Raw genomic sequence first — 22,624 nt, forward strand, 5'->3', positions numbered from 1 at the left:
CAAAGGTTGCCACACCTCAGACGAGGGGGCGAGGTTGAGACAGAGAGGCCTTCATGGATGACCTCAGCCATTCCAAGAATTGAACCCATACTGTTGGTGTCATTCTACATCACAAACCAGCCGTCCAGCCAACTGAGCTAACCGACGCCCAGTATTGTATTTACAAAGTGCACACACACATAGGATAGCCTTCTTGTTCATTTATGAAAGCACTTTAACTTTTATATTTGTATGACAGTAGCATAGGACCATAGAAAAGCTACGGCACAGAAAGAGGCCATTCAGCCCACCATGTATGCACTGGCATAAAAAAAAACTAGCTGCCCATTTTAATCCTACCTTCCAGCACCTGGTCCGTAGCCTAGCAGGCTACAGTATCTCATTAAGCAACTGAAGTCCACAGGTGCCCCACCCTACAGACCATTCTTCATGGGTGAGCCTGCATTGTGAGTAACAGCAAGTCAATCAGCTATGGTGGCAACTGTGGCTGAGCAAGATCCTGTTGTTACTTGACATTCTCTCTCTCTCAGAGTTCATAGGACAGCAAACTGCAGTAAGAATTATGAGCTAATTATTTCCTCCTTATCTGATAGATACTGAGGCCGACGAAACATCCCAAGAAAGATCAACTAACGCTGCACAGACAGTATACAGGGCTGGATTTTATGGGGAGCGGACTGCTTGCATCCCCAGAAGGGAAGTTGGCCAGCACCTGATGCACCTGGAAAAAGCCAACCCACAGCCACAGCACGCTGTCAGTGGGCTAAGCAAGTTCACACTGGGACTTCCACCATCACTGGACAGGAAGTCCCAAGCCCGAGAGCTGCTGGCAAATCTGACTGGCTTGGCAGTTCTAGCAGCCCTCACAGCACCAGAGTTCAGTCCTGAGTGCGGGACCTGTAAGGAGGAGCACGAAGAAGAGTGATGGCTGTCAGAGATGAGTAATTTGAGCTTTAGGGCAGGAAGGGATCCGAGAGCCTAGGGAGACGAGAGAAGGCAGCAAGGAACTGGGTTTTGAAGGGCAGGTGGTGAGGGACAAAGGGTGGTGACATCTTGGTGGTGGTGGGGATAGAGGGGTGCGCCCCCCCCGCCCCCCAACCACCCACCCCAAATCGTGTGCATTGTGCTCCTTCTTTTCTACCATTTTTCAACGGCCTCAAAAAACAGACATCTCACTCCTGCACCAACCCACACCCCCACACTCCCCTGTCATGCCAACAGTGTTATGGGGTGGGCAGCATAATATCCTGGTCAATTACCTTGGTGGCAAGTTCAACTGACCTTTAATTATTTAAATGTGGTGGGCAGGCTGCCGATTTCACTGTCTGCCTACCTATTGTATTATGCTGGACAACTCGAGCATGGGCTTGGCACCCCTCGTATTTTACATAAGCTCCAACCCCACACCAAAAACACATCTGGTGGGGGACTCTAGATTCCAGCCTATAAGTTTGTAACCCATGCTCAAGGGAGCTTCCTCCTTTCCTTCATTGTAGTTCTAGACCTGTCCACACATTCTTTCTTGTGCGCTAGTGGCTATAGTCTCTTCTCTCTGCCAGCTGCTCTGGTCTCTTTCAAGTCTGCAGAGCTTTTGTTAAAAGCGGAAATATATACTTTCCTGTATATACAAGATGGTGGATATCCTGTTAAAACCAAGCATTTTTTTTTAAACTATTAGTGATTAGTGTGTGATGAGCTGAACACAAAAACTGAAAGAAAGGGAAAAAGAAAACTGAGAAACTGCTTTGTTGTCAAATGAATTACTGTGGTGAATTTTTTTTGACACATCATAAGACAGATGACTAAAAACATCTCAAAAAGGGTAATGAGAAAAGGTGCCTTACATGAAAGGATTTCTTAGTAATCATCCCCTTTAAAAATATTTTCTTGGATTTATTTCTATAAAACCTGGTAGTAACTAATAATGACTGCTTCCTTTTAACTAAGCCATTAATTTTCAAAAGGGATAAATCCATAGTTCCAAATTCTAGAGGTCTTTGCTCTCATACTTTGTATCTGGAAGCAAATGTTCGAAAAGAGACTGAACGAGAAGAAAACAAGTTCCTTTATGAATGGTGTCTTATACCAATCCGTCATCTCTTTGGAAACTGAATCAATAGCTGTTACATACTTACCATCATCATTCCCAACACATTACTGTGAAATTCCACGGATGGTATTTAACGATGTTTAATGTTGCGCCTACTAACAGGCTCTCTATTAGCCCAAATTTGAAACATGATACTAGTGTGGCCTTTAATGTTATAAATAGACACCAGAGAAATTAACTGCCAGCCAGAACTGAATATTCTTTTTTTTTACTTACAGCCCTCTTTGAATAAAGCAAATTTCTATTTTCCTATAGGTTTATTTTGGGTGCAAGATTCCTAAAGGGAATAAACGATAAATGTTTCCTTTGCTTCGCTGTTCATGTGCAGGCTGAAATTATCTTTTGCAAAGTAAGTAAATAAAATTTTCCAATGGTATCTGGCTTTATTTGAAGGTGACGTGGTAATATAAATAAGGTAATGCAGAATCCTCCAGTGATACCAAGACTCACTTCACCCAACTGGTTTCCTGAGAGATCACCAGGAACAAACTTATATTGGTGCTTCCAGTGGTGCCAGATATTGCTGCCCATAATATTTTCTTAGCCCTATAGTACAAGTCAGCCGAGTTTTTTTTTGTATTACAGCTCTGTCCGTTGCCAGGAATCACAAATCCAAACTGTTGCTGTCAGTGTTTTGCTACTCTGAATGCAAATGGGAAGTATTTTAAAACCAATTGCCCTCATATTACAGAACCGCTTCTAATGGAAGCACCCCAAAGTATAAAGGTGCTTTAGCCTTAGCATGCTTTGAATGAGAAGAGAGATTAGAAGAATCAAGTTCTGGATATGTGGGAATGACTTCTAGTTAAATTAGTTAACACCATGTTCATTACTTAATCATAGAATGGATACAGCACAGCACAGGAGGAGGCCATTTGGCCTGTCATGTCTGTGGTGGCTCTCTGCAAGAGCAATTCACCTATTGCTCGTTCCCTGCCTTTCCCCCGCATAGCCCTGCAAATTTTTCCTCTTCAAATAATGATCTCTTTTGAAAGCCACGATTCAATTTCAGATTCCTCATTATTTTAAATAACTTGTCTTAAATCTCCTCTCAAGCTTCTCTTTGCCGAGGAGAACAGCTCCAGTTTCTCCAATCTCTCCATGTTACTGAAGACCCTACCTCGGACCATTCTCATGATTCTTTTCTGCACCCTCTCGAATGCTGAATACTCCAGTGTTTTATACAGATTTATGATAACTTACTTGCTTTTGTACTCGTGCCCCTATTTGTAAAGCCCAGGATCCCATGTACTTTTTAAAATTACACTCTCAACGTGCCCTGCCACTTCAATGATTTGTGCACATATAACCCCAGGTTCTCTGCTCTCTTTAGAACTATACCCTTTATTTTATATTGCTGTTCCCCATTCTTCCTACCAAAAGGAATCACTTCACACATCTCTGTATTAAATTTCATCTGCCACTTGTTCACCCATTTGATCAATCTCGCTATGTCCTTTTGAAGTTTAATCCTCTGTTCACAATACCTCCAAATTTCATGTCATCCACAAATTTTGAAATTGTGCTCTGTATATCAAAGTCTAGGACATTAATTTTGTTTTTACTATTCAAGCAAAGTAAACTTATTCATATACTACACCGATGCTCAAAACATTTTAACTGAATATTTATTTATACTGAAATACAATTTAGAATCGGAGCTTCTGGAAAAACCATTTATTCTTTCCTGTCTTGCACCTTTCCTCAAACTTTACTTTGGCTTCCCGTCTGGCTTTGCATTTCAAAGCAGGGTCCCTAAAAACATCCTTGTTCACAATGATCTTATCCAGAGGAATGTCAACTGAGTATCTGGTTGGCATCAGGTAGTTGTAGTTATATACTTTCACAAAGGACTTGATCTTGGATCTCTTGGCCACCTTCTTCTTGCCCATTTTGGCAGTCACTTTACGAGGGTAACGATCTATACCAGCAACAAGAGCATGACTGCAGGGCCTGTCAGAGGTTCCATCATCGATGTTCTTCACGATGACACCTTTGCGCCCAGCGTAGCGTCCGGCCAGCACCAGAACAACCTTCCCAGGTTTCATAAACTTGCCCATTTCGGCTCGGTTGCTGCTGCTCAATGGCCGCCACCCGCTTAAGATGAGCAGTAGTCCTAACACCAGCCCCTAGGGAACTCCACTATAAGCCTTCCTCTGGTCCATAAAACAATCAATCAATCATTCACCACTGCTCTGTTTCTTGCACTCAGCCAACTTTGCAGTCTGTTGCTAAGTGATTAAGTAGTTAATTAGCCATAGTCCACAAAGAACCACAGGCATCCCTGTCCCTTTTTTCCATGAGCTCGAACTTTGTTCACAAGTCATTTATGCAACACTTTATCAAGTGCTTTTTGGGACACATCAACCACATTATCCTCTTTCCTTAATTAACCACATTGCCCAAGTAACTATTAATTTTGTCCCAAAATATTGTTTCTAAAAGTTTCCCCACCATCAAGGCTAAACTAACTGACGTGCAGTTGCTGGACTTATGCTTACACCCTTTTTTGAACAAAGATGTAACATTTACAATTCTCCAGTGCTAAACCTAACAATTTAAAAATGGCTGTATGAGTAAGCCAAAAGAAATAGGAGCAGGACTAGGGCATAGGGCCCGTCAATCCTGCTCCAGCATTCAATAAGATCATGGCTGATCATCTACCTCAACTGCACTTTCCTGCCCTACCCCCAGATACCTTGATTTCCATGGTGTCCAAAAAATCTATTGATCTCAGTCTTGAATATACTTAATGACGCAGCATCCACAACTCCCCGAGGTAGAGAATTCTCAAGTGCTAAGGAACGCAAGCTCCAACAACTCATCAACACCAACACCCATCTAGGACCCTCCACCCCTGCCTGTCCCTCCGTCCCCACCCCACCTTCCAATCTCAGCCCCAGCCGTGTATTCACTAAACCCCCTGACCTTCCCCTCTCTGATGTTGAACGTTCAGTGCTCAGCAAAGGACTTAGTTTCATACCCTTACGCCCTCACCTCAATGAATTTCAGGCTCGGCATGATGCTGAACTCTTCTTCCGCCGTCTTCGTCTCCGGGCTCACTTCTTTGGGCAGGAGTCCCCTCCCCTTTCAACGGATCCTTTCACCCACCTCCAATATTCTCCCTCCACCTGGACCCCTCCCTCTGGATTCTTAACTTCTCTTGATCTTTTCATTGAGAACTGTCGGTGCGACATTAGTTGTCTCAATGTCTCTGCTCCTCTCACCCATTCTAATCTCTTTCTCTCTCTGAACTTACTGCACTCCGTTCTCTCAGGTCCAACCCTGACATTGCCATCAAACCCGCTGACAAGGGTGGTGCTGTTGTTGTCTGGCGCACTGACCTCTACCTCGCGGAGGCTGAGCGTCAACTCGCAGACAGTTCCTCCTACCTCTCCCTGGACCATGACCCCACCACTGAACATCAAGCCATTGTTTCCAGGACTGTCACTGACCTCATCTCCTCTGGGGATCTTCCTCCCACAGCTTCCAACCTGATAGTCGCCCAACCTCGGACGGCCCGATTCTACCTCCTACCCAACATCCACAAACAGAACTGTCCCGGTAGACCGATCGTCTCAGCTTGCTCCTGCCCTACAGAACTCATTTCTCGTTACCTTGACTCCCTTCTCTCTCCCTTGTCCAGTCCCTTCCCACCTACATCCGTGATTCCTCTGACACATTACGTGACATCAACAATTTCCAGTTCCCTGGCCCCAACCGCTTCCTCTTCACCATGGACGTCCAATCCCTCTACACCTCCATCCCCCACCAGGATGGTCTGAGGCCCTTAGCTTCTTCCTCGAACAGAGGCCCGAACAATCCATATCCACCCCCACTACTCTCCTCCATCTGGCTGAACTTGTTCTCACACTGAACAATTTCTCCTTCAACTCCTCTCACTTCCTCCAAATAAAAGGTGTGGCTATGGGTACGTGCATGGGCCCCAGCTATGCCTGTCTCTTTATGGGGTATGTAGAACATTCCTTGTTCCAGTCCTACTCCGGCCCCATTCCACAACTCTTTCTCCGGTACATCGATGATTACTTCGGTGCTGCTTCATGCTCTCGTCGGGACTTGGAAAAATTTATTAATTTTGCTTCCGATCTCCACCCCTCCATCATTTTCACGTGGTCCATCTCTGACAGTTCCCTTCCCTTCCTTGACTTCTCTGTCTCAATCTCTGGTGATAGACTGTCCACCAATATCCATTACAAACCTACCGACTCCCACAGCTACCTCAACTACAGCTCCTCACACCCCGCTTCCTGTAAGGACTCCATCCCATTCTCTCAGTTCCTTCGCCTCGTCGCATCTGTTCCGATGATGCTACCTTCAAAAACAGGTCCTCTGACATGTCCTCCTTCTTCCTTAACGGAGGTTTTCCACCCACAGTCGTTGACAGGGCCCTCAACCGTGTCCGGCTCATCTCCCGCACATCCGCCCTCACGCCTTCTCCTCCCTCCCAGAAAGATGATAGGGTCCCCCTTGTCCTCACTTATCACCCCACCAGCCTCCGCATTCAAAGGATCATCCTCCGCCATTTCCACCAACTCCAGCATGATGCCACCACCAAACACATCTTCCCTTCACCCCCTCTATCGGCATTCTGTAGGGATTGTTCCCTCTGGGACACCCTGGTCCCCTCCTCCATCACCCCCTACTCCTCAACCCCCTCCTATGGCACCACCCCATGCCCACCTGCACCTTCACTTCCACTCCCCTCACCATCCAAGGGCCCAAACACTCCTTTCAAGTGCATTTCACTTGCATTTCCCCCAACTTAGTCTACTGCATTCGTTGCTCCCAATGTGGTCTCCTCTACATTGGAAGGACCAAACGTAACCAGGGCGACCGCTTTGCAGAACACCTGCAGTCTGTCCGCAAGAATGACCCAAACCTCCCTGTCACTTGCCATTTTAACACTCCACCCTGCTCTCTTGCCCACATGTCTGTCCTTGGCTTGCTGCATTGTTCCAGTGAAGCCCAACGCAAACTGGAGGAACAACACCTCATCTTCCGACTAGGCACTTTACAGCCTTCCGGACTGAATATTGAATTCAACAACTTTAGGTCTTGAGCTCCCTCCTCCATCCCCACCCACTTTCTGTTTCTTCCCCCTTCCTTTTGTTTTTTCTAATAAATTATATAGATTTTTCTTTTCCCACCTATTTCCATTATTTTTAAATATTTTTAAATCTTTTATGCTCCCCCCACCCCAACTAGAGCTATAGCTTGAGTGCCCTACCATCCATTCTTAATTAGCACATTCGTTTAGATAATATCACCAACTTTAACACCTATGTATTCTTTAGTTCTGTTGTCTGTGACATCTTTTGATGATCTGCTTCTATCACTGCTTGTTTGTCCCTACAACCACACCAACCCCCTCCACTTCTCTCCCCCAACACCCTCCCCCCCAACACACCAGCTTATATGTCACCCCTTTCTTGGATTCACTCAGTTCTGTTGAAGGGTCATGAGGACTCGAAACGTCAACTCTTTTCTTCTCCGCCGATGCTGCCAGACCTGCTGAGTTTTTCTAGGTAATTCTGTTTTTGTTTTAGAGAATTCTAAAGATTTGCAACCCTTTGAGTGAAGAAATTTCTCTTCAACTCAGTCCTAAAGAATTGACTCCTTATCCTGAGAGTGTGCACCCATGTTATAGATTTTCCAGCCAGGCAAAACAACCTCTCAATGTCTACCCAGTCAAACCCCTTCAGAATCTTATATGTTTCAATGAGATCACCTCTCACTCTTCTAAACTTAAGAGAATATAGGTCCAATTTACTCAAGCTTCTCATCATAGGACAATCCTCTCATCTAAGGAACAAATCTCATGAACCTTCACTGTGCCAACTTCAATACAAATATATCCTTCCTCAAATATGGAGACCAAAAACTTTGCATAGTATTTCTGGTGTGGTCTCAGCAAAGCCCTGTACAATCGTAGCAAGATTTCTTTATTCTTCTACTCCAATTCTCTTGAATAATGGCAGCCATGTGCCCTAATTTCTTGCAGTACCCGCATGCTAACGTTGTACTCCATGAATGAGCACATCTAAGCTTCTCTGAGCATCAACTTTTAGACGTTTCACATCTTTTAAAAAAGATTCTGCTTTACTATTCTTACTAGCAAAGTGAATAACCTCACACTTCCCCACATTATACTCCATCTGTCACTGTGTTCCTATTTGCTTAACCTGCCTATATCTCTTTGCAGCTTCTTTGTGTCCTCCTCACAGCTTATATTCTGGCCTAACTTTGTATCATTTTCAAGCTTAAGACACATTAGTCTCTGTCTCTTTCTCTATGTCATTAATATAGATTATGAAGAGTTGAGGCCCCAGCACAAATCCTTGTGGCACTTCACTCATTATAGGCTGCCAATTTGAAAATGCCGTTTGCCCCTGCTCTCTGCTTCATGTTTGTTAACCAATCCTCTATCCATGCTAATACATTAACCCCAAATCCATCTGCCCTTATTTTGTGTATCTACCTTTTGTGTAGCATCTTATTGAATGCATTTGGAAATCCATGTATACTGCATCTACTGGTTGCCCTTTGTCTACCCTACTTGACACATCCTCAAAAAATTCTAATAAATTTGTCAAATACGATTTCCCTTGTTATGAATAGAATTGTAGTTTTCCTGTTGTAGCTGTTAAATAGCCATGATGCAAAGCTCTGTGAATTGTTCCTGAATTTATGGGAACATAGATGTATCATGACAAAATAAGGCAACTGATCAAAAGTAAACAATGTAAAATGTAATATTAGACAGATATTCTGGAGGTTTGTTTAACTGATCTTTTTGGGCAAGAAGAAAAGACATTTCCTCAAGAGTGTAAATGGATTTCAGTCCATGATCGAGTGGATTGTACATAATCAGTGGAAGAATGGGTCATCAATATTTTTTGTTTCCAGGTGTACATTCCTATGAATGTGGAACAGGATTACCACTTTTTGAAAAATTCAAAAACAAAGGTTTGTATTATGATAAATTAACCTGACTCTGCTATGGCCTTGACAATGTACTATGCATTTACTTTATGCAGCATCTTTCTCTTTCTTTGTTGTAGGATATCTTGTTTCTAGAAGGTACAGATACCTTCCTTATTGGTAACATTAAAAGGAAGTTCAAGGCTATGTTGATTTTGCAGCTTGAATTGCTCCACTTTTGATATTTTACTGCAAATCATGCATCAATAGGTGGAAAAAAACGAAAATAAAAATCAGGCAAAAAAGGTCAGACTTTAGCTGCCAGATTGCTTATAAAAGTAAAAAAAGGCAATTGGTTCAAAAACAAACTGGTTAATCGAAATCCTGAGTGATGACAGCACTAATAAGGGACAAACTTGATAGTTGGAGATTTCCTCAGAACCACTACTGCTCCACCAATGTAACATTTTGGTTTATTCGTTTATGAGATGTCGGCATCACTGGCAAGGACAGCATTTATTACCTATCCCTCCAGAAAGTGGTGGTGAGCTTCCTTCCTGAATCACTCCAGTCTATGTGTATGTACACCCACAGTGCTGAGAGTTAAGGAGTTATGGGATTTTGAACCAGTGACCAGGAAGGAACAGCAATATAGTTCCAAGCTGGGATTGTGAGAGACTTGGAAGGGGACTTGAAGGCAGTGGTGTTCCCATGTGTCTGCTGCCTTTGTCCATCTAAGTGGTAAAGGTTGCCGGTTTGGGAGGTGCTGCGAAGAAGTCTTGGTGAGCTGCTGCAGTGCAAATTGTAGATGGTTCACACTGCAGCCATGTTGCACCAGTGATGGAGGCAGTGAATGTTTAAAGTGGTAGATAGGCTGCCAATCAAATAGGCTGCTTTGCCCTGAATGGTGTTGAACTTCATATGTGTTGATGCAACTGCACTCAACCAGGGGAGTGGAGAGTATTCCATCACACTCCTGATTTGTGCCTTGTAAGTGGTAGAAAGGATTTGGGGAGTCAAGAAGTGAATTACTTGCAACACAATTCCCAGCCTCTGATCTGCTCTTATAGGCACAATATTTATGTGGCTACTCCAATAAAGCTTCTAGTCAATGATCACCCCAGGGTGTTGATGGTGCAGAAGTTAGTGATGGTAATGCTGCTGAAAGTCAGAGGAGGTGGTTCGATTCTGTTACTGGAGACAGCCATTGCCTGGCACCTGTGTAGCATGGTGGCTGTTGCCACTGATCAGCCCAAGCCTGGATTTTGTCCAGGTCTTGCTGCATATGGGCATGGTCTGATTCATCATCTGAGGAAATGGGAAATTTACTCAACACTGTGTAATCGTCAGCAAATGTGCGCCCCCCTCCCCCCCCAAGCCCCCCCTTCTGACCTTATGAAAGATGGAAGGACTTTGATGAAGCAGCTGAAGTAGATTGGGAGTTATGGTCTGAAGTAAAAAGTGATCCTGGTGGAACCAAAACTGGATGATAATTAGTTGGATTGGACTTGTCCTGCCTTTTGTGGATAATTTTCCACTTTGTTGGGTAGCTGTGCTGCAGCCGTACTGGTACAGCTTGGTTACAGGAGTAGCCAGTTCTGGAGCACAAGTATTCAAAGTATCCATTGCTAGAATTGTGATGTTGTCATTGTCCATGGCAGATCAAGTATGCTTAGTTCAGTTGTTACTTCATATCATGTGGAGTGAATCAAATTTGCTTTAAGTATGGCCAAAACCCAGTTTACAAAATTATTGGGGTCAGTTTGAATTTGACTGATTCTGGTAACGCATATTAAAACAGAATCATAGATGAAAAACATTAAGAAATTGATATCCAGGCCCATGGAATGTAAAGCTAAACAGAACACAAAGCATTTTTAATGAATCAAATTATTCTACTTACCACTGTTGGCCAGCTGATCCGGTTCAATTTATTTCTCAGAGAAGTAGTCAGTATGATTAGCAGGAAAGTGGTCAGTAAGAAGGCACTACAGCTGACAAACTCAAAGAAGTAAAGCGCATGACAGTTCATGCAGCTATACACTATCTCCTCCAGAATAAAGGCCACAAATGACAAGACCTATTCAAGAGAAAAGACAAAACAAATTCAGATAAGCATACATCCTGTAAATCATGCTTTGAAGTAAACATAAAGATCAACCCAGTTTAGTTGTCCTTTGCCATTGTTAACATTATACAGTTAAGAATAGTAATGGCCATATACAAGCTAAACCCTTAAAACACTTTAACCTCAGCCTCACATGAGTACCCAAGGTGACATTTCCATTTCCACAATAACCAGCCTTGATGCCTCAGTTTAGTGGAAAATTGAAGGAAGCTTTCTGATGTGAAGTTGTGCCCATTAAGAATTAAGTTATTATCTGAAACTCATTCTGTTTCGGGCGCTGACAACTATCATTTAGGTTGTGTGCAAATCCAAGGGATGAGGTGTGAAGCCTGTTTGCTAACCCACCGTGCCACCCAAACCCAAAATGCCCAATCAGCTCAGTAATGCTTCAGCTTTAAATGAGTGGGTGGTTTTTCTCAAACCTTCATAACAGCATGACCAACTGTTTCTGAATATGCTTAAAATTCAGATTAGTTTACATTATGGGCAAGTTGTTGAAGAAAAAAAAGTGTCAAATGATAATTAAAATTTTCTGTAAATGGTATTTAAATAAGGTTACTGATCTTGACACATTACAGTGTCTTGCAGGATCCACTTTGATCTGAATGAGCAGAAACAGTGAAGCTTGAAGAAATGATGGCAGTGCTGCACTGAATAGTAGTCAGTATGTGTCTAATGCAGCACACAAGTTTGTGAATGCTATTTTTAGGGAAGATATAACCTACTGAAATTAAAGTAGTTAATGCCCGTGTAAAAGATGGCTCTCATACAGGAATATATTCCCAGCGCACCAGGCATTCAGGTGTAAGCTCTATCAATTGTAATTTTTACCCTAATTATGAAAGGATAAAAGGCGATTTATCCAATCTGAATGATCTTTTTACTGGACAGTACATAGATGAAGACGAATAAAGACAGGTAAAGCTTCCAAGAAGGTAAATATCTCACTAACTGTCAAATCCACCAGAGTGAAATTTGCCAAGATATATGACCTTCCACAGGTGATAATTCCATGATCCTTAAGTTTTCCATGGAATATTTAATCCACTGAGAGATAGCAAATAAAAAAAAAAAATCAACATTGCATTATCCACCACTGAAAGGTATCTTTTCACTTTCAATCTCCCAGGTGCTAGTGGCACAGATCCATCCCCCCAACAGTACAAGAAGAATGAATTTGTAAACACATCGTTCAAAGAGCTAAAATGTTGGCATGATCAAGCTCTGGAGTGAAATGTTCATAAAAAAAGTTATTGTAAATTATTACACAGAACTATACACTGTAGATAGAATACGTGAGATCAAAATGAAAGTGGAGAATCAAACTACCTGAATGCCAGTAACTGCCAAACCCCATCCCCACATATCACATGTTAAAGGCCTACTTTGTTAAGTTTCTTACTCTGTTCTTTTCTCTCCTTCCTCTTCCTTGGTCTTGCACTGACCATGCACAGATTGAAGGGCCCATTGCTCCAGGCCTCTGCCAATAATATTAGAATCAATATTGCAAAGAGGTGGCTTTTAAAGATCACTTAAGAGGAGGAGAATGGGGTGGTGAGCCAAAAAGGTTTAGTAAGAGAATACCAGGGATTACAAATTTTAAAGCACAGCCAATAAAATGGCAGTAGAGGAAAGGGGATGAACAACGGAAGAAATTCAAGGAAGGGTTTGTAGGACTGGAAGAGGATGCAGAGGTAGGGAGGCATTTGATAAAGTGCCACATCAAAGGTTATTGTGGAAAATAAAAGCTCATGATATGCAAGTAACATGTTGGCATCAATAGAAGATTGGTTGGTTAACAGGAAGCAGAGAGTTGGCATAAATGGGTCTTTATCAGGTTGACAAGATGTAATGTAGTGCCACAGGGATCAGTGCTGGGACCTCAACTGTTTACAATTTATATAAATGACTGGTGAAGGGATAGTTGTAAGAAAGTAAGTTATGTAGAGGACATAAGGAGGCTACAAAAAATATAGATAGGTTCAGTGAGTGGGCAAAGGTCTGACAAATGGAGTATAATGTAGGAAAATGTGAAATTGTCCATTTTGGCAGGAAGAATAAAAGAGAAGCATATTATCTAAATGGTGAGAGATTGCAGAGCTCAGATTCAGAGGGATCTGGGTGTCCAAGTGCATGAATCACAAAAGGCTAGTATGCAGATACAGCAAGTAATTAGGAAAGCTAGTAGAATGTTATCATTTATTGCGAGGGGAATTAAATGCAGAAGTAGGGAGGTTATGCTTCAGTTGTACAGGGCACTAACTAGTGAGACCACATTTGGAGTACTGTGTACAGTATTGGCCAACTTATTTAAGGAAGGATGTAAATACATTGGAAGCAGTTCAGAGAAGGTTCATCAGTGGGTGGGTTGTCTTATGAGGAAAGGCTGGACAGACCAGGCTTGAATCTGCTGGAGTTTAGAAGGGTAAGAGGCAACTTGATTGAAACATATAGGGTCCTGAGGGTTCTTGACAGGGTAGATGTGGAGAGGATGTTTTCTCTTGTAGGAGAATCTAGAACTAGGGGTCACTGTTAAAAAATAAGGGGTTGTCCATTTAAAACAGAGATGAGGTGAAATCTTTTCACTCAGAGTCGTGAGTCTTTGGAACTCTCCTCCTGAAAAGGTGGTAGAAGCAGAGTCTTTGAATATTTTTAAGGCAGAAGTGGATAGATTCTTGGTAAGCAAGGGGGTGATAGGTTATTGGGGGTAGGTAGGATGCAGATTTCAGGTTACTATCAGATCAGCCATGATTTTATTAAATGGCAGAACAAGCTCAAGGGGCTGAATGGTCTACTCCTGCTCCTTGTTCGTATGTTTGTATGAAAGAATTGAAAAGCATGGTTGAGAATTTAAACTGAGACATTGAGTGACTGGGAGGCAAAGTAGGTCAAAGAGCTACAACCGGGATTGGCAACCTCTAGAGATGATTTTGTGTGGCAGTTACACTGCTAGTCCAATTAATGGCAGGAAAAGTTCTAAGGAAACATTTACTTATCCCAAAAAGATATTGGCAAAAGATGTATAGAATTTAAATAGCAAATGCTTGTGTTTTATGTATTGCTGCAATATTTTTAAGCCCTGATTAGCTGTTTACATCAGTATCATATAATGCTGAACAATGCAGTGTGTTTGACGTTGTGATTTTTTACACTGTAAATTGAGGGGTATATTTGACTAAATGTCAGCTCCTAAGGAAGAAAAAGCAAGGGTGAGGATCACACTAAATTGGTGAGATCTGCATTTTAATATAATTTTAAATGAAGCTTTTTAAGCATTTTGAAAAACCTATTATTTTACACACAATAGTTTAACTATATATAGAGACCCTATAAGTGCTAAAATGTATTACTAGCATACATGACCTTAAATTAGCAAAAAAATGAAGACCTCTCATGCCACTTTTGAAAGGTTACCAATCCCTGAGCTAAGAGATTGTGTGAGTGGATTCTGGTGCGGGAAAGGATAAGAATGGCAGAGTTTTGGATGAGCTGAAGTTAACGGATGGTGGAGGATGGGAGGTTCAGTAAGGAATTGGGTTAGGGATGCGCAATAAGAGCTGGTCTGGCAGTGGCGCCCACATCCCGCAAATGAATTTTAAAAAATGAGTGAGTCTGGGGGTAACAAAGGCATGGATGAATGTTTCAGCATCAGATTTTGAGACAGGGATGTTTTGGAAGTGGGTGCAGAAGTCTTTGTGACAATGGATATGGGATAAATTCAGGATCAAACAGGACACTGAGATTATGAACAGTCTGGTTCAGCCTGAGGCAATGGTTGGGAGGAGACTGGAATCTATGGTAAGGGTACATATTTTTGGCAGGGGCTGAAAACAATAGTTATGTCTTTTCTACGGAGTTGAGAGAAGTGGTGGAGAGACACAGCCGGGTATTGTCAGCACACAGGTAGAAGCTGACCCCATGCAGGTTATCTATAGAAGGAAGAGGAGGCAGCTAAGGATGGACTCTTGTGAAATTTCTGAGGTAACAATGTTGAGGTGAGAAAAGATGCTTTGGCTACGATCAGGTAAATAAAAGTAGAACCAAGGTGAGGGCATTTCCACTGCAGTGGGCAATGGGACAAAAAGGTGTTGGAGAATGGCGTGATTGATCATGTTAAAGGGCGCAGAGAGGTTGAGGAAAGATAGCTCACCACAATCACAGAGGATGTTATTTGTGACTTTGGTTAATGCCTTTTCAGTGCCGTGGCAAGAGCAGAAAGCAAAAGCTGCCCAAAAGGCTCCAAAAAAAAAAAAAAGCCAATAACTCCAAAACAATTTACAGATTGTAGAGACCTGTGAAAAACCTGTTTGGTTTCCATACAGGTACTAGTGGAAAATACTTGCAGGTTTGTATGTGATACACTACTTAAAAAGCAATGATAGCACATAAGGGTGTATGGCACCATCTAGTGCCTATATGCAGAACTTTCATTTCATTGCAGAGAATTCTATCGGATATTACTTAGAACATCCTGATCACCTTTACGGTTTCCAATCAAATCTCTTTGATTTTTCTGAGTTTATCATTTACACCCTGATTTGAAGCTAGAAAGATCTGAATGGGTGGAATTACAGAACCTGGCTTCTAAAGATGTCACTGCAGCTCAGCTTAAATAAGCAAGATCACCCAATCACAGAGCTTTACTTTGAAAGATGATACGTGACCAATTCAGTTTTCAATCAAGAAATATCTTGTGTGGTACCTTTGTGATAGTTTTGCTGTGACAATAGGCTGAATTTAGTCTAGGAGACAGGTCTCCTGCCAGTGGAATTCTCAAGGGCGTGGGAAGGGGCCGGCCAACCACATTCACTTGGGGGCGGCCAATTAGGGAAAATGACTCACGGGTCCTGTCCGATTATCTGGCTGAGATTGGCCCCTTTGCTGATCTCATTGCCTCTGGTGCCTACAGATGCATCCACTGGCTGCTCCGTTCATGTTTTCTTTTCTTTAATTTGTTCACAGGACGTGGGTGTTGTTGGCTAGGCCAGCATTTATTGCGCATCCCTAGCTGTCATTGAGAAAGCAGTGGTGAGCTGCCTTCTTGAAGCGCTGCACCCCACGTGATGTAGTTACAGCCACAGTGCTGTTAGGAAGGAAGTTCCAGGGTTTGACTCAGTGACAGCGAAGGAACGATGATATATTTCCAAGTCAGGATGGCGTGTGATTTGGAAGGGAACTTGCAGGTGGTGATGCTGCCAAGTACTGCCCCCATCATTAGTCCCTCATTTGGTACACAATTGCGTTAGTCATCAAATGTCAGGTGAAGTTGGACCATGGCTGTGCTTTGCTCTCCTCAGCCAAAACTTTGTTTAATTACAGGGGCACCATGGACCGGAAAGGTCAACCCCAATCTCTTTTCAGGACCAACTATCTTCTTAAATTTCCCTCTCCCAGTGCATTCATCCCAAAGAGTCATATGGACTTGAAACGTTAATTCTGTTTCTCTCCCACAGGTGCATTTTCTGTTTTCATTGCAAGGATGACATGGATCATTTTGTTTCCAAGATTGTGAACATCCACGTAGAATATTGGTGTGTACAAATGGCAGGCAGATTAATTCAGTCATGCATAGTAAGAAAAGACCCAAGAACATCTGTTGATTATAAGACTGTCATTATGTGGCTATAAAATTAGGATAGGGATCAATGCCATGATACAGCCAAAAAGGTTGATGAGATCTTGAAGAAGTTGGACAAACAGCAATTCTCAGCCACAGTTCACAATGGGCATGGTGCAGGCCACACCCAACGAGCCCATGCTGGCAAAACTCAAAACATAGTGTCCAACATTCGATGTGATTTTGTGATTGGACAACATTCGCTAAATAATCTTCAATATACTAAGAATTACGCTGACAACCAATTTAAGATTGTCAATTGGGCTTGCAGCGTGGTGTATTTGTAAGTACTGGAAGCTACATATATAATACATAGAGCTCTGTTCTTTGCAGGCAGAAAGAACATGTACATACATTGCACCTGTTTCAGCTAAACCAAATAAGTGACAGCCATTCACTGAATCATTCCTCAGGGCAATGCCTTGACCAATCAGGATCAAGATGCCGGTTTAAATTTAAAACAATGCTTGGCATTAACTGTCAGTCGCCATCAGTAGTGCATTCTCCATGGCAATGCCACTTGCCAACCAATCAGCACTCTCTTCACATACAGTATAAATTGTTGTTTTCCTCTTTATATTGGTATTCTTGCAAGTATCCAGATGAGTGCAAGACGAAAAGATTAGACATGTCTCTTTTCAGCAATACCCAAGTTCTGTACTACCAAATGACTATTTGGACATTAACCATTCAAGAACAGAGCATACTGATAGGACTGGGCATAATAAACAGTGTATTAAGTGAGCATATCATACCCATTACTACAACGGTTTATATAATCCATTTTCTAAACTTGTTTTGCGTTATTTTATTGTCACACTTTGCATGGAAGTATTGTTTTGAACAGCTTCAGAGTCACTGAATCATGTGTAGTCAGTCTAGAATTTATTTCACTTTATATTTTTGTTTAACTTTAGAGGGTAGTGGACCTTTCTAGTACAGCTTGCATTTTTTCTTTTTGCTTTATCTTTTCTTTTTGCAGGCCCCACTAAATCAATAATCTCCAACTACTACATATGTTGATCTTGGCTGGCCACCAGTGAAGCCTCCACACTTGAGTGACCTTAACTGCTTCAACTTGAGAGCCAAGGTTAGGAACTCAGTTCGGCTATGTGTTTGTGGTTCAGTGTGTTGCGTTTTATTCTGCCTCCTATACACCCTTGTGGTAATATTCCAGGGCTGGATACATAACTGCCAATCTAGTGAAGTGTTTTCAGATTACAGGGAGTCCTCACTTAAAAGTTGTGGTTGTGTTTCAGAAAATCATGACTTTAAGTGAATCATAGATTCACTTAGGAATCAATGTTAAAGCCAGAGTTAGGCACCTTTGGAAATTTCTCACCCAGAAAAAAAACATTGTACAGGGTTGAAATACTGTCATCCACGTGCAGCACCGTGCATTTCTAGCTGAAATAACTTGGAAAATAAAATACATCACTAAATATAAAATAAATACAACATACAATACTGTACAATGTTGAAAAATTACAGTACATTCACCTACATAACAGTACTTTTAGATTGACCAGGCTCTATCTAGTGGCAGAAGTTCATCACTGCAGGTAGTGGCTTGAGCCCTGACTACCTGCACCAACCAACTTCTGCCATGAGATGGAGCCCAGGGCTTCAGTGCAAGCTCAGCAGCAGAATCAGGAGCCAAGAGTGCAGCAGCAAGAACTTCCCTTAGTCCCCAAGTAAGAACAGAGGACGGGAGGCAATGCTGGGCAAAGCCAAGACTGGGCAGAGGCAAGGCCGGGGAATAATGCTAGGAGGCAAAGCTGGCAGTGGGAGGAAGAGGGACTACTGGTGAGAGAATGCAGGCAGGGTCATGTGAGCAGGCAGGCCACAGAAGAGGAAGTCCGTGGTAAGTAATGTTAAAATGAAACTGAATGTTAAATGGGTAAGTGGCACTACTTCATTAACAATGTTTAAGTGAAATAACATTTAAGCAAGAACTTACTGCACACACATTTGTTCCACACTTGCATAAATTGTCAGTAAGTCCTGTGTTTCCCCCCAGCCTTAAATAATCATTGCCTCACTGCTTTAATGCCCGAGTAAAACCACATACTTAAAAAAAAACTCGAATACAAATTTGCTTCAGTGATAGCCAACTTGGTTATACATACTATTCCTGATAATTCCAACTGTTGTTAGCTGACACCCCAAAAAGTTTGAAATAAAGCAATTGCATTAAATGGAACCAGTCCCTTAAATGCAATTAAAATGATCCAGTAATTTGCATTAATAAGCTTTAAATTATCAGGAGTAAACTGTACAGTCACCAATTGGGTAACAAAGATAATACTCTAGGATGGAGGAAAAGTATTGCCATGAGGATCAGATCCAACTAAGAAGAAATCACTTGACATACAGTACAGCATATATAAGGTCTACAAAGCAGATTCTTAAGTTACTGCAGATGGTAATATACAAGTTGACCTTTGAAGCCTCCAAAAATCGTTGCAAAAACAGGCATTAACTTACATGCGGAGTATAAAATGTGAACCATTTGTGGGTGGGCACCATTTTGAAATGTGAAAAGAAAACATAACACTGGTAATTCATATTAGATCAATGTGGCACGGTTTATTGAATAGAGTAATTGTACAAAGATACCTTTAACCACAATGAAAGCATTTTCATTGTCTTCAGCATCAGACATCAAACTCATTCTGAACCACTTTGGTTATGGCATCGCCGTAAGGATCCCACTCTTGAACAGAGTTTGGTTTCAGAATCATCTCTCCACAACAGATCATGTTCCTCTCCATCCATTGAATTGGATATTTTGAATGATTTGATGACGGTTTGTGCACAAATAGCATCCAACAATTTGATAATAAGATCATATAAAACATCAAGCGGGGGTACCATGCATATTTCCACTCTTTGTAAAGGCTTTTCTCCATCAACCATCCGCCTATTGTATTCAGTGAGAACATAATCCTTGAATGGCTTGGCTTCTCATAATGGTAATTTTGGTAGAGAGTTCTTTTCATAATTTCCGAGCAATCTTGATCTTCTGCTACAACATCAGACACTTTTGTTACTTAAAACAGCTATGTCAACTTGCTGTTGCTCTGAAACCTTTGCTGGACACTCACGGTTTGATTTGGTCTGCTTAAGTGCATATATACGCATTGCATTTCTGGTCACGATGAAACCATTCTGATGATTGTCGAGGACCAATTCCAACACATGCTTCTCAAGATCAGGACAATGGCTGGTCCCTGTTTGCATGGCATATTTGGTATGAGGCATCTTCTTCAGGGCAGATTCCATCTTCTGTCATCTCACACCAGTTTTTCACTAACACCGAATTCCCTCGCTGCAGCAGTTACTTGATGAGTTAATAAACATTACAACTTTTAGCTTGAAACCAACTTCATACTTCATTTATTTTGTTGGAAGACTCACTTCTCTTCGTCATTCACCATGCCGGGTCTGCTCTGTGGATGCATGTCTTAAATACCCACAAATCTTGGCAACACAACTTGTAATACCTGGTCAACCACTGTGTCCAGTTATACGGTATTAGTAAGGAAAACATGCATTTGTGGGGTGAAAAATTGAGGCTGATTATGAATGTGAGTATAGTACATTGCAGCAGAAAAGGGGGCACAAGAGGGCCTTTTTGATGATTTTCTGTACCTGTTCATGAAATTTTAATGACCTGTGTACCTGGACCCCAAGCTTCTCTGGACATCCATTGTTGCTATCTTTTAACCACCATTTAGAAAGTCAGTCACAGAGCTCTACAGCACAGAAAAAGGCCCTTTGGCCCATTGACCAGTCTGTGCTGGTCAAACAAGTACCTAACAATTCTAATCCCATTTTCCAGCACTATGCCCATAGCCTTGTATGTCATGGGATCGCAAATGCGCATCCAAATACTTCTTAAATGTTATGACGTTTCTGCCTCTACCACCCTTTCAGGCAGTGAGTTCCAGAAAAAAATTCTTCCTCACATCCCCTCTAAACCTCCTACCCTTACCTTAAATCTATGCCCCCCGCCGGTTATTGATCCCTCCAACAAGGGGAAAAGTTCCTCCCTATCTACCCTATCTATGCCCCTCAATTTTATACACCTCAAACAAGTCCCCCCTCAATCTCCTCTGCTCCAGGGAAAATAACCCCACTCTATCCAATCTCTCCTCATAACTAAAACTCTCCAGCCCAGGCAACATCCTGGTAAATCTCCCCTACACTCTCTCTAGTGCAATCACATCCTTCCTATAACGCAGATTCCAGAACTGCACGCAATACTCTAGCTTGGCCTAGCCAGCGTTTTATACAGTTCCAGCATAAACTCCCTGCTCTTATATTCTATGCCTCAGCTAATAAAGGTAAGTATTCCACATGCCTTCTTAACCACCTTATCTACCTGTCCAGCTACCTTAAGGGACCGGTGGACATGTACACCAAGGTCCCTCTGATCCTTGGTACTTCCCAGGGTCCTATCAAGCAGTTGAAGATGGTTGGGCTTAGGACACTACCCTGAGGAACTCCTGCAGCATTGTCCTGGGACTTAGATGATTGGCCCCCAATAAACACAACAATCTTCTTTTATGTTAGGTATGACTCCGACCAGCAGAGAGTATTCCCATTGACTCCAATTTTGCTAGGGCTCCTTGATGCCACACTCAATCAAATGCTGCCTTGCAGTCACTCACCTCCCCTTTTGAGTTCAGCTCTTTTGTCCATGTTTTGAACAAGGTTGTAATGAGATCAGAGTTGAGTGGCCCTGGTGGAATCCAAACTGAGCGTCAGTGAGCAGGTTATAGCTGAGTAAATGTTGCTTGATAGCACTCTTGAAGACACCATCCATCATTTGCTGATGACTGAGTGGAGATAAGAGGGGCGGTAATTGACTGGGTTGGATTTGCCCTGCTTTTTATGGAGAGGGCATATCTAGTCAACTTTCCACATTGTCAGGTAGATGCCAGTGTTGTAGCTGTACTGGAACAGCTTGTCTAGGGGCCTGGCTAATTCTGGAGCACAAGTCTTCAGTTATATTGCTGGGGTGTTCCCTTCCCTTTTGTTTACTACCCTTTTCACCTGAGCTGTCCCTCACACTTCACGTTCCAGTTAAAAAGTGTGTGAGACCACACCTGAGACCGCACTATTTATCCTTTCTACTAGGACCCTGATCCCAGCCAGGCTCAGGTGGAGCCCATTGCAATTATTCAGCTCTTCTTGTCCCAGTATTGGTTCCAGTGCACAATGAAATGGAACCATGTTCCCAAAACTTCTTCAACTCCCTGATCTGCTTATCCTTACCCCAATCTGCACGTGGCTCGGGTAATAATCCAGAGATTCTAACCCTTGAGGTCTTTCATTTGATTAAGCTCCTTGTTCCAAACAGAACCTCTTGCCTACTCTTTTCTATGTTGTTGGACAACAATGACTGCATCCTCCCATTCCCTCTCCAACATCATTTCAAGCTGGTTTGAAAAGTCCCTTATCCTGGCAGCAGGTAGGCAACATGCCATGTGGGACACTTGATTACAAAAGATGTTACCTGTCCCCCAACAATAGATTGAAAAGGAATTACTCCTCGTTTGAAAAAAAAACAGAATGAAGACTGATTCCTGGGACGGCAGCACTGTAGTATGAGGAGAGATTGGGCCGACTAGGCCAGTATTCACTGGAGTTTAGAAGAATGAGAGGGCATCTCACTGAAACGTATAAAATTCTGACAGGGCTGAACTGACAGGTTGGATGCAGGGATGATGTTTCCTCTGGGTGGGGGGTCTAGAACAAGGGGTCACAATCTCAGGATATGGAGTAGACCACTTAGGTCTGAGATGAGGAGAAACTTCTT

The 22,624-nt window shown here is 42.4% G+C and overlaps 2 protein-coding genes across 5 annotated transcripts in view; both read right to left on the reverse strand.

The window, feature by feature from the left end:
- cmtm6 (CKLF-like MARVEL transmembrane domain containing 6) overlaps nucleotides 1-22,624 on the reverse strand; it is a 99,815-nt gene that overhangs the window by 31,250 nt on the left and 45,941 nt on the right. For all 4 annotated transcript variants that reach the window (XM_041184835.1, XM_041184836.1, XM_041184832.1 and 1 more), the window contains exon 3: nucleotides 10,956-11,132. In XM_041184835.1, coding sequence (XP_041040769.1) covers nucleotides 10,956-11,132 — 177 coding nt within the window. The remainder of the gene's footprint in view (nucleotides 1-10,955; nucleotides 11,133-22,624) is intronic.
- Nucleotides 3,721-4,215, reverse strand: LOC121276436 (60S ribosomal protein L27-like). Its single transcript, XM_041184837.1, has one exon. It carries the CDS (start codon nucleotides 4,168-4,170, stop codon nucleotides 3,760-3,762), a length of 411 nt encoding a protein of 136 aa, XP_041040771.1. The 5' UTR covers nucleotides 4,171-4,215; the 3' UTR covers nucleotides 3,721-3,759.

Source organism: Carcharodon carcharias, chromosome 3, assembly GCF_017639515.1.
Source record: "Carcharodon carcharias isolate sCarCar2 chromosome 3, sCarCar2.pri, whole genome shotgun sequence".
Lineage (NCBI taxonomy): Eukaryota > Metazoa > Chordata > Chondrichthyes > Lamniformes > Lamnidae > Carcharodon > Carcharodon carcharias.